Genomic DNA, 12,503 nt, shown 5'->3' with positions numbered 1-12,503 from the left:
ACAAAACAAAACAAAAAGAAGAAAATAAATAAATAAAAAAAGGGAGAAAAATGAGAGGGGATTGGATTTGGCATGCATGATTGATGAATGGTTAAATTCAAAGCCCTCACTCCAACATATGTTTGATTCCCACATGAATATTGGACACACTTCCCCATTCTCTCTTTTCACCCCATCGGTGTTTCTGGATACTCTTTTATACCAAACCTTCTCTCTCTCTATCCCTAAACACAAAATACACTCTAATTTTAAGCTTTTAATTATTTATTTGCTAAAATAAAAGTAGGCAAAACAAAATACGTTACGTATGCCAGAAACATATACATAAAGAGAATTATCAAAGACAGTTCATTTTTTTTTTAAAAAAAAAAATCAATAAAATTGAAGATTTTGAAGATTACGATGTATTTGCGAGAATAATCAATAACACTCACTCACAAATCGTTTTGAGTTTTTAGATACTAATTAAATATATGGTCGTTTCTTCTTAGTTATAGGAGGTACCTAATTTAGGCTTAGGATTTTTCTTTTGTAATGAGCTATAATAGAAGAAAAAGAAGTTATATTGACTACTATTAGAAGAGGGAAACAGAGAATATATAATTTTTCTCTCTTTTATTAAAAGATAGACCCATCGTGAAAAAGTTTATGGTGTGGAGGAGTAGAGTTTCACTAGGAAGTATTGTTTTGATTATATTTAATAAAGTTGATGCATATAATTTTTGCATTTTTGTAAACGCTCTTTAATTTATATTTCTCATATACGTCTTAACATAGTATAACTTCTCTAAAAACAAAAGAAACGTGAAGTTGATTAAGATTATATGTTATCGCACCTATGGATATCTCTTTCCCTTTTATATCTTGTTGAAAATAAAGATTAAATAATATGTTGTCTGTCCCAAAATTATTGTAATCTTTTTAGAACTCTAATTCAATGGATGAATCCCCACTTACCCTCAATAAAAAAATCAATAAAAAAAAAAAAGAAGAAGAAGAAGAAGAAGAAGAACAAGAGTATATCCCAATGGTAACTAGGTCTTGTAATAGTGTGGAAGAAAGAGAGATATATAGTGTATATATATAACTATAAAATATAAAGATTGTTAGAAAGATTTGTTGTCCACTTGGAGAATGGAGAGAGTATATTGATTTTGATGTTAGTGCCCTTCCTATGAATATATAATACCTTAACAAAAATTACATAAAAGGAAAAAGGAAAAAAAAAAACCCATTTATCCCCTTCTTTTTAATTTATTTTTTGGGTATATTTGTAGAGAGAGAAAGAAAGGCAAAGGCAAAGAGCAAAGGGCAAAGCTGAATTGCCTTTGATACTGCTGCCATTCCCTTGGTCCTGTTAATTGTCAGCACATGCATTCCACTTTCCACTACAAAATCCCCTTTCAACCCGAAAATTTTACCCTCACTTACAAGAAAAGCATACCCCCTTCCCCTCCTTCTCTTATTATTTCCCCTTATAACCCTTCTTCTTCATATCTATCCTTTTCAATTTTTCTGTTGTATGTTTTTGTAAGTATGAGAACAGGCGGTTGCACAGTTCAACAAGCTCTTACTTCTGAAGCTTTAAGCGTTGTTAAACAAGCTGTTCTTTTGGCTAAACGTCGTGGCCATGCTCAAGTAACTCCTCTTCATGTTGCTAGCACTATGCTTGCACCTCCTACTGGCCTTCTCCGTACGGCTTGTCTTCAATCTCATTCTCATCCTCTTCAATGTAAAGCTTTGGAACTTTGTTTTAATGTCGCTTTAAATCGTCTTCCAGCTTCTAATTCTACTCCTATGTTATCCCCTCATCATTCTCAACAACACCCTTCAATTTCTAATGCTCTTGTTGCTGCTTTCAAACGTGCTCAAGCTCATCAACGTCGTGGATCTATTGAAAACCAACAACAACCACTTTTAGCTGTTAAAATCGAGTTGGAACAGCTCATTATCTCCATTTTGGATGATCCTAGTGTTAGTCGTGTTATGAGGGAAGCTCGTTTCTCAAGTACTCAAGTCAAAACTAAAGTAGAACAAGCCATCTCTATTGAGATGGCTTGTTCTACCAAATCGAAAACGACGAGTAACAACAATAATAGTACTCCCCAGACGTCCTTGGTGACGTCTGGAAGAGCGAGGGAGGAGGATGTTGTAGTGGTGATTAACGAGTTGGCGGAGATGAAGAAGAGGAGTGTGGTGGTGGTAGGGGAGAGTGTGGGGAGTGTTGAATGTGTGGTGGAGGAAGCCATTGGGAGGATTGAGAAAAGGGAAGTGGGAGAGGGTTTGAAGGAAGTGAAGTTTATTAATCTTTCAATTTCATCATTTAGGGATAGGTCAAGAGTGGAAGTGGATGAGAAAGTTATGGAGCTTAAGAGTTTGATAAGGAGTTGTTTAGGGAAAGGGGTAATTTTATATGTAGGGGATATTAAATGGACTATAGATTATAGAGAAAATTATAATTCAAGTAGTAATCAAATTACAAGGGGTTATTATTGTCCAGTGGAGCATATGATTATGGAATTGGGGAAATTAGTATATGGGAATTATGTGGGAGATGTTCATCATCATCATCACCATCAACAACAACAGAAAGGCTTTGTTTGGATAATGGGAATTGCAACTTTCCAAACTTATATGAGATGCAAAACTGGAAATCCATCTCTTGAAACTTTATTGGCTATTCATCCTCTTACAATTCCAACAGGCACCTTGAGGTTGAGTCTCATCACTGACAGGTTAGAAATTATCAATCAATTCTTCGAGTTTTTGGTAAAGTCATGTTACTATTATTATTATTTATTTTTTTTGGGCTTATTACTGTTCTCTTTTAAATTTTTTTTTTCCTCTTCTTCTTCCAAAGCTAGGTCTCATATTCATAGCCCCTTTACTTTGAATTCAAGGGGGGGAAAATAAAAAAGGAATATTAGAATAAAAAGAAAGGTGGAAAAACAATAAAGGTTGTTTTATTTTGATTTTCCTTTCGTGAATTTTATATTTGTTTTCTTTTGAGCATTTATTCCAAATTCCCATAACAAAAAAAGTCATCTTTGGATATGGGCCAAACCCCAAATCCCATTACATTGATATGAAATTTACCTAGTTTTTTTTTTTTTTTTGGTTGCAGTGACATTCAAAGTCAGGGATTGGATGAGAATAAGAAAGAGATTGAATTAGAAGAGGAAAAACAGCTGAATTGCTGCGGTGAGTGTTCAGCTAAGTTTGAGAAAGAAGCTAGAAGCTTACAAAATTATTCAAATAATAACAGTGAGTCAACAACCTCTTTAACTCCTTTACCTGCATGGCTTCAACAATACAAAAATGAGCAGAAAGCAATGGGAGAAAATGACCAGGTCTTCTTTCATTATATCTCTTTATACACTTTGTAACTTCAAATAATCATAATTCCTCTATTTAAATATGAGGAATGCCAAAAATTAAAAAAAAAAAAAAAACCCTCTTTCTCCCTTCCTCTCACTAAAAATCAAAACTTGACATCTATTCAATAATATGGGAACTCATGATAACTGGCTAAAATACTATATTCTTTCTCATAATTTGTTTATGTCAGTGGAATAATAGTCACTGTATGATTTCTTTTTTCTTTTTTTCTTTTTAAATAAAAAAAGGAGAAATTTGTGGAATTCCACTTTGTCTCTCTGTATAGTTTTATTTTAAAAAAGAAACAATACTTTTCAAGCCACAAAAATTTAATTTCCAAAAACAAAATAATTCACTTGTTTGTAACTAAGGAAATTTTTACATATATATATATATATATTTTTATAGAGAGGGAATTATTCCATTATTAACCCTCCACTATCGTTAAGTATGAACTCATTTTTTTTCTCCATATAATAAATGGAAATCAGACGTGGAAAACGATTTTCCTTTTTGCAATTGAATGAAAAAGTGGTTTGGAATATTTCATCCTCTCAAAAAAGTATGAGATAAATTTCCCAATCAAAAAAGAAAGCCAAGAGGGATTTTGTATCTTTACAAAATGTAAATAATAATACAACTCAATTATTTGTATATTATTTATTATTATTATTTGACATTCTCTCTTTGTTGTTTCTTATTTTGTAACAGAAGTGTGTCACAGTCGGAGAGCTTTACAAAAAGTGGAACTCCATTTGCAATTCAATCCACAAGAATTCAAATAACAACAATATTATTTCTTGTTCTCAGAAAAGTTTGTCATTCTCTTGTATTATTCCGAATTCATCTTCCTCAGCATCAGGGTTTTCATATGATCATCATCATCATCATAATAATAATGATCACTACAATTTCTTACGATACACCCACAAAGAGAAGCATCAAGATCATTTCTATGAGGGAAATGTGGAGCCAAAGCAACTGATGTTATTGAGTAGTAATAATAATCATGGTTCGACCCCGTCTTCGGCTTCCTCAGGGAGTGATGTCGTTTTGGAGGGTGAATATGTGAGTAGGTTCAAGGAGTTGAACTCTGAGAATTTCAAGAGCCTTTGTAATGCTTTGGAGAAGAAGGTGCCATGGCAGAAGAATGTGGTTGCTGATATTGCTAGTGCAGTTCTTCAATGTAGGTCTGGGATGGGGAGGAGAAAAGGGAAGATGGGTCATGGAGATTTGAAGGAAGAAACTTGGTTGCTCTTTCAAGGTAATGTAAAGATTTTAAATTATTAACTTGAATCATCATCTAAATTTTGTTGCCTATTTTGAGTTGTGTGTGTCTAGTTTGAATGTTTTTGTGATGTGAAGTTTGTATTATTGTTTTGTTTTTGTGTGTGCTTAATTTGATTAGTGTTTGCATCTAAGTATCTTAACATGGGAGTTTAATTTGTTTTGAAATTTTAATGTAGTTATTTTTTGGATAGATGAAAATTTGGATAAAGATGAAAATTGAACTTGTAACTTTGAGATTGATAATACATATTTTATATCAATTGAACTATCATCATTTTGACATGCGATAAAGTAATTTAATTCTCTAACTTGCACTTATTCCCATGCAGCCTATTTTCCTACCTTGTAAAAAAAAATAAAAAATAAAAAATAAAACAATCATTTTAAAAAAAATCTGCCACATGGCATATTTTCACTGGTGTGGAGTGTGCAGCCCACATGTAAATTTTCTTCTCTAAATGAAAATTTATATTGGGTCAAAATATTATATTATAACTTCGAGATTGATAGTATATGACATATTGAATCCATGTTTTATTTAAAGATTTCACTTGAAATAAGCTAACTAGATGATATTTATTGGTCGAGATTTATTAGATACAAAATTTAACCAGATGTGGGTACATCAAGAATAATTTTTTTTTTTTTTTTTTTGAATGAACTATGATATAGTGGTTAAAATTGATTAAGAGATTAATGAATTGAAGATTTAATTTAACAGGCAATGATGTAGGAGGCAAAGAGAAGGTGGCAGAAGAGCTAGCTAGAGTAATATTTGGGTCAGCAACATCAAATTTGGTGTCCATAACATTGAGCAGTTTCTCCTCCACAAGATCAGCAGATTCAACGGAAGATTGTAGAAACAAAAGATCAAGAGATGAACAAAGTTGCAGCTACATAGAGAGATTTGCAGAGGCCGTGTCCATAAACCCTCACAGAGTATTTTTGGTTGAGGATGTTGAACAAGCTGATTATTGTTCACAAATGGGTTTCAAAAGAGCCATTGAAGGAGGAAGAATCACCAACTCCAATGGCCAACAAGTTCCCTTAGCTGATGCCATTGTAATTCTCAGCTGTGAAAGCTTCAGTGCTAGATCTAGAGCTTGCTCTCCTCCCTTCAAAAAACAAGAAGAAAATGATCAACACAAAGACATTCAACAAAATCAAAAAAAAGAACAACAACAAGAACAAGAACATGAAGAAGAAGAAACTGCCCCTTGTTTGGCTTTGGATTTGAATATTTCCATCGATGATGATCATAGAGCTGCAAATGATGAGTCGATTGATGATGTAGGCCTTCTCGATTCAGTTGATAGACGAATTATTTTCCAAATCCAAGAACTATGAGAGTAGAAATATGAGAGTAGAAAGGTTTGGGCTAGATTGTTTTGCTTTTGTTAATTTTTTCCCTATATATATATATTTTTTGTTTTTCATAATTCCTTAACAACGTTTTCATCTTTAGATTAGATTGTTATATAAATATGATGAGGGTATTATGGATATATCAGCTTGGTTGAGATATATCTTAGTGTACCTATTATCCCTGACCCTAATATCTGTTAAAAGAATATTATTAGATAACATTGAGATTCCATCTCAAAACCCATTAACGATGAGAAGGATAACTAATATATCTTATTAAGTTGTGAGGTCTATTGATTTTCCATCCCATATAAAATAATATGATATGTCTATCAAAGTTTTGATATTGAATATATCAATAAAATATCGATATGAATAAATATTTTGATAAACAAATAAATTCATAAAATTTATTAAAAAATATTTAAATTATTAATTATGTTACTTTTACTCCCAAATTTAATTATAGATCTTGTAATTAGCACGTACTAACACATACATCTATAATTTTAATCCTTGCCTACCAGACAAAATTGTTTGATACATTCTAGAGGCCTCGTTCAACAATTTTCTTTTACCCTAAAACATATGCCATAAAGTTGTAATTGATAGATTGATTTTTATTTTTTTTTTATTATTATTATTTTGAAGAAAGTAATGGATGGAAAATTAAGTGGAATGAAATCCTAGCTTTCAATCGATAAACCATGGTTGAGATATTCGTTTTTGTTTTATATATTTTTATCGTTGGAATAATGAATGATAATCCATCTTTTCAGTTTTTAATCTCCATCTATGTATAAAGGGAGTTGGAAACCCATTTGGGTTTTATATTCTTTTTACTTCAATTGGTATGATATGGTTTCTTTACAAAAACACATACTAATGGTGGAATATATCAATCCCTTTCCAAACAATCTATGAAAAACAAATTATCTTCTTAACCTCTAGACTTGATAAGTTGTATCAATTTAATCATATAAACTTTCGATTTCATCAACTAAATATAATATATGTGAGAAAAATTACCAAAAGTTACAATGAAAACATCCCGATTTAGAGATATAGATTGTTATGGGTAGTTTTGGATCAAATAAAAAAATTGAGGTAAAAGTAAAGCCAGGAGAGTAACCTTATCCTAAAATGGACCCAAAATTGATAGGAAATAGGCACGGGTGCGTTTCTTTGAAGTGTTGAAAGAGAAATTGGGCCATATCACCAAATTAGCCCGCCTCGACCTCCAAATCTCGAACAATGAGGTCTATTTGCAATAAGTCATCCTTTATCTGGAACCTCCATAGTGGCTCGATCTAGACCTTTAGCATCATGTTTCCAAAGGGATAAAAGAGATAAAATTCTAATCCTAGAAGGATGAAGGAGATCCCTAAGTGACCTCCATTATATAGAGCATGACATCCTACCAAAGTATTCATCTTCCTTCTTTATTTATTTCCTTAGACTTTTGTGTTAAGATCTAACTTAAGTATTAGAGTGTTTGTAGCAAGCACCACACGGATGTGTTATTTTGACTATTTTGCAGGTGACCTCCCCAAATTACAAATTTACCATTTGTGATACAGGAAGGTCAGATGAGTTCACTTAGCCAGATTTTACTATAAACATAAATAAACATCATAATTGACAAAAACAGATTTTGTAGACCAAGTAGTAGGGGGTGTAATAATGTTGTTCACTCTTTGAAAAATACCACGAGCCTAATTATCAGAAAAAATTATATTGTCCCTTTCATTCCGAGTCATCCAAATGGTCGCAAAAATGATATATTGAACTTGAGCACATACTTCGGAAGAAATCTTTAATAGCTGAGCTTTTGTAACAGTAAGATTCTAAACTTTTCAATTTTATCACTTTAAACCCTCAAACTTGAAGAAGTGTACCAATTTGCATCTTCAATATACTTTTCTTTTCAATCATCATTAGAATAGTTTTCTACACATGTCTAAAGCTATGTGTTGCTCTATAATATTAGGTAAAATACACTATTATTATAACCAAATTAATAGTCTTTAATGGTTAAAACTCTCTGGCTATCCAGAGACGGAAAAATTCTTATACTGCTTTCATTTATTGTTTGGCATGACAACATTATTTAAAAATTAATGTGGAATCAGCAAATGAATTAATAATAAATGAATATATTATTTAATAATATGTCAAATTATGAATGGAATTGGTTGTTTATGTTATTTTCTAATGGTTAATTATATGAGTTTCTTTGCTCAATCAATTTACCAAGGATTACCCTTCGTTACGATATCTCCATGGCTTTTTTTGGGTCTCTTTAGCTTAAGAGAAACAACAAAATGACCATGCAATTTAATAAAGTATCAAATCTCTTTTCAATTATTTCACTATCTCCATTGCTCTTAACTTTTCTGCTTTCTTCTGATTGTCCTTTATTTTTCCCTCTCTTTTTATATGTTTTTCACGTGAAATTTAATAAAGTATTGTTTATTAGAGAAAAAAAGAAGTTGTTAGCATAAAAAGTTGAAATTTTGGAATATGGTTCCTCACGCTCTATATGGATGTCGCACAAGACGTCTTAGCAAAGTTAGAGACAACAACAAAGAACAAATAGTAAAACAAGTATGAAAACACAGAAGTCGGTAACCCAGTTTATAAATAGCAAAGATTACAGTGATAATACATGTAGAGCCCAACTTAGTTAATCACCTAGGCTCCTCCTAAATATATAAATATTATTGCGGTAACAATTAGACTCCAACTTAAGTATGTGAGACTCCCTCTCACTTGAAGATATCGTTCATTCTACTTGTGAACTCCTTTCACGTATGGATTTAGGCTCCCCTAAGTCTTGAGAACTCTCTTCTCGTTGAATAATAGCCCAGCCCCCCCTTGAGTATAGAGAAATCCTTCTCAATCAACTTTGTTTTAAACTCCTCCTAAGACCAAACAAACCTTTGTGATTATGGAAACGCTCATTATAAGAGCAAGTGAAGAACATGCCGCCACAAACAAAGCACAAAGCATTCTTCTTTAATTCAATGCAATACAGTAGGAATTTTGTAGAACTTACACAATGATCTCATAAAATAATATGTGCGACAACCCTAGTACAAGGATTTCTTGGACTTCAAAAATACAACAGGATGAAGGAAAATATCCTCGCATAACATCGACAAATCACCAAAAGAAAAATATTTCAGAGAAACTATTCTACAGAGTAATTTAATTATGGAAAGAGATATTCTACATAAATGACAACAAGAAGAACAACCTCTGAGACGAATATTTATATTGATAAAAGTTAAGACAACTCCTAAACCGTCTAAAAAATTAATGTTAGAAATCTTAAAGAAATATATTTAGCAATATAACATTTGTAATGGAAGTAACTCAATGTTTATCACACATTAGGTCGATTCTTTTCTTAAAATCACAGGTTTAATTGTTACCTCTCCTTTTTTTGTTAATTTTCTTTTAACATAATCTTGAAGAAAAAAATTTAGGTGTTTCTTTGTCAATGATTTTATTAACATTTTACATAAATTATCTCATAAACTAGCAACCAAAGTTTAATTTTATTTCAATATTTCTTCTCATGTGGGGTTAAAACATCAAAACGAACATCGATGCACATAATTAGATATTAATGGTCGATTTGATTTCGGAATTAATGTTGAGTTTCAAGCTTTTCAACTTTAGCGTTAAATCAATCTAAAATATTAAGTTGATAGGTACAAGTAAATTTAATATTATATCATTGACACTCTCCTCATTCATTGGTTTGACAAACTAACATTGCACGGGACGTTTCAAATCACATATTTTTATACGAAGTCAAACTATCAATTAATCAAAAAGTTTAAAGTGATGGACAAAAATAAATTTAATATTATATAAGTGAGAATTACATTATTGTACTAGGGAACATGGAGAGAAATGGCTAATGATGTTTTTTTATTAATCGGAAATCATGAACTGATCATTATAAATCATTTGATCGTCACTTAGGATTTCTTTTTCTTTTCTTTTTTTTTTTCCCCTCTCCCTAAGGTATTTCATTGATGAGTAAACCAAAAGAAAAGTGTAGGTAGAGGCGGTCACCACAATCATTGATTGGTGCAAATAATTCATTTTCTTTGTCATTTATCAATTGTGTTAAAACTTAAAAAGTAGGTAAACAGAGGGAGGTAGAGAGAAGCTCATAAAATTCATAGTACATCAATGAGGAGAAAGGAGATAGAGTAGAGAAAAGTCATCCTGTTAAGAGAAATAGTAGTAGAATCTCACAAAATAAAGAGGACTTAAAGCACCAAAGCCCGGTAAATACATGATATCCTCCCACAGTTGAGTAGACGGTCTTTCATCCCCATTGAAAATGCGATCATTTCGTTTCATCCACAAGCACCACAAGGCAGCTCCAACTAATTTGGATAAGAGGATGTTTCCGTTCGAATTGAGCTTCAACTTCAGTGTGAAATCTAACAGAACAGATAATTGAATGGGGAAAGATGCAAGGTCAGATGATAGACTGAACCTTCTAGTGGATCATATAATTAATTATGAGGCGGTTTGACCTATACCAACTAACCAATTCATTATTTGATCCACGTTTAAAAACATTTATTTACCAAACTTACCAATCTAGAGTCGAAGTCAAATTTAATTCATAAGGTTAACTAAATAAAATTTTAATGTGGTTCAATTTGAATCAAACTGAGTTCGAGTATAATCGAATTTTTATCTCAAAATAAATTTCACAAAACTATTTTTAAATTTCGTTAAATATAAATTTGGTCTATGTAATTTACAGAAATATACAATTTAGTCTATATGCTTTTAAATTACTAAATTCTAGCATTCTCCAAATTTCAAGGACTGAATTTGTAATTTAACTTTTAAAATTTTATTTCAAGTCTAAACAAAAATTTGATAAAATTTAATATCTACCTTGAATTAAATTTGGACATATTCTAAATTTTATTCTAAATATATGTATTTTTCATAGGAAAGAAAATTCAAATTCAAGTTATCTGGATGTGATTTCAAATTAAGAAAATTTGCAATCCTAAATCAAATTTTTTGAGTAAATTAAAAATTAAAAGGTCTAACAAATAATGGGGAAAAATACGAAATCAAGTTTTGTTATGGTTGAAAATTTTGATTGAAATATAACTCCAAATAAAAAAGAAGTTGCAAAAAAGAAGCAACATACAAATTTCTGAACTCTAGGTTAAATAACTATACACTTAAACAATTTTGAAGCTCATGATTATTTAACTCTACAAACTAACTCTAGAGACTTAACCATTTTAGATTTTATTACTCAACTTAACACCCTAACGCCTCTTTGGGGTTGTTTAAGGGCTTAACATGAGATGGTATAATATGGGTTGGTATATCATCTTAGTACTTGGGGATTGGTGTCCTAATTCTCCCGGAGCCTCGTTGTTTTGTAAAGATACACATTGTTTAATGAATAAAATAAGTGTTATTTAATTATGACATTTACTCATATCCAATAAACAAAGCTCATTGGTTATCTTACGTGAACTTAAGCATGTATATGTGATATACAAGTGGATCATGCCTTAAGTGATAACCTAAATAGGTCTGTAATATAAGGATTAAAGTGGGATACTTGATCTTGATGACATTACGGATACGACCCACTTTTTAGAGGTTTGCAAGTGTTGTAAACTACTACATATGGTAGATCCTGACCATTCACGTGGAGACGTGCGAGCGGGGTGTCCTATACAAAGAGTTTGTATAAGATCTGGACCAAAAGATGACTAGAATCTGTATATAACGCTGTTGATACTAGAGACTTGCATCTCACCTAAACGACCATAGGTGACACGACCTCAATTCTGAGTGTTTTGGAAACTCCTGCCTTTGAGGGCGGTCCTTTGATTAGTATGGGTGAGAGTGGCCAGATTGCCAACTCAACATGCCTACCTTTTTGGGGACTTGTTTGATCTGGGAGCTGAGAACTCAATCCACAAGATGGAATTCACTCCTTTCCCGAAGCAGGGATAAGTAGAGAGATTGCTCCCTTACGGGTTGATTCCGGGGCTTGAATATAGTGGCAACAACTTCTCTTTGGAAGAGAAGACTCAGTCAATAGTAGGACTATGACTTATGTTCATTAGAGGGATCAGTGGTACTTATGTAACTATAGGGGCATAACGGTTATTGGCCCAATTGTACTTACGAGCGATATGTGAAGGGTTGTCGCACTGCTGATTGGTTAAGATGGACACATAATATATCTATGGTAAGAAGAGTTCAGCTGTCGGTCTTTAGTGGAGTGCCTGGTAGTTAATGGATGGTGGATCTCGTGACTAAAAAGTTTAGTTAGTTATTCACGTACTGTTGGAGCTTTGAGCTACAGGTCCATAAGGTCCCCTTGGTAGCTCAATGGATTTAGTTGAGGATCAGTTCTTGGTGTTGATTTGAAATGTTCAAATTGACAAGAGGTA

The 12,503-nt window shown here is 32.1% G+C and overlaps 1 protein-coding gene across 1 annotated transcript; it reads left to right on the top strand.

The window, feature by feature from the left end:
* The first annotated feature begins 1,372 nt into the window (after positions 1-1,372).
* LOC120092105 (protein SMAX1-LIKE 3) lies at positions 1,373-6,192 on the top strand. The gene is made up of 4 exons (XM_039050313.1): positions 1,373-2,735; positions 3,125-3,350; positions 4,090-4,642; positions 5,390-6,192. Exons 1-4 carry the CDS (start codon positions 1,537-1,539, stop codon positions 6,013-6,015), a joined length of 2,604 nt encoding a protein of 867 aa, XP_038906241.1. The 5' UTR covers positions 1,373-1,536; the 3' UTR covers positions 6,016-6,192.
* The last annotated feature ends 6,311 nt before the right edge of the window (positions 6,193-12,503 follow it).

Source organism: Benincasa hispida, chromosome 11 (genome assembly GCF_009727055.1).
Source record: "Benincasa hispida cultivar B227 chromosome 11, ASM972705v1, whole genome shotgun sequence".
Lineage (NCBI taxonomy): Eukaryota > Viridiplantae > Streptophyta > Magnoliopsida > Cucurbitales > Cucurbitaceae > Benincasa > Benincasa hispida.
Note: the sequence above shows the minus strand (reverse complement) of the source record. Positions and strands in the feature narration are given on the sequence as shown.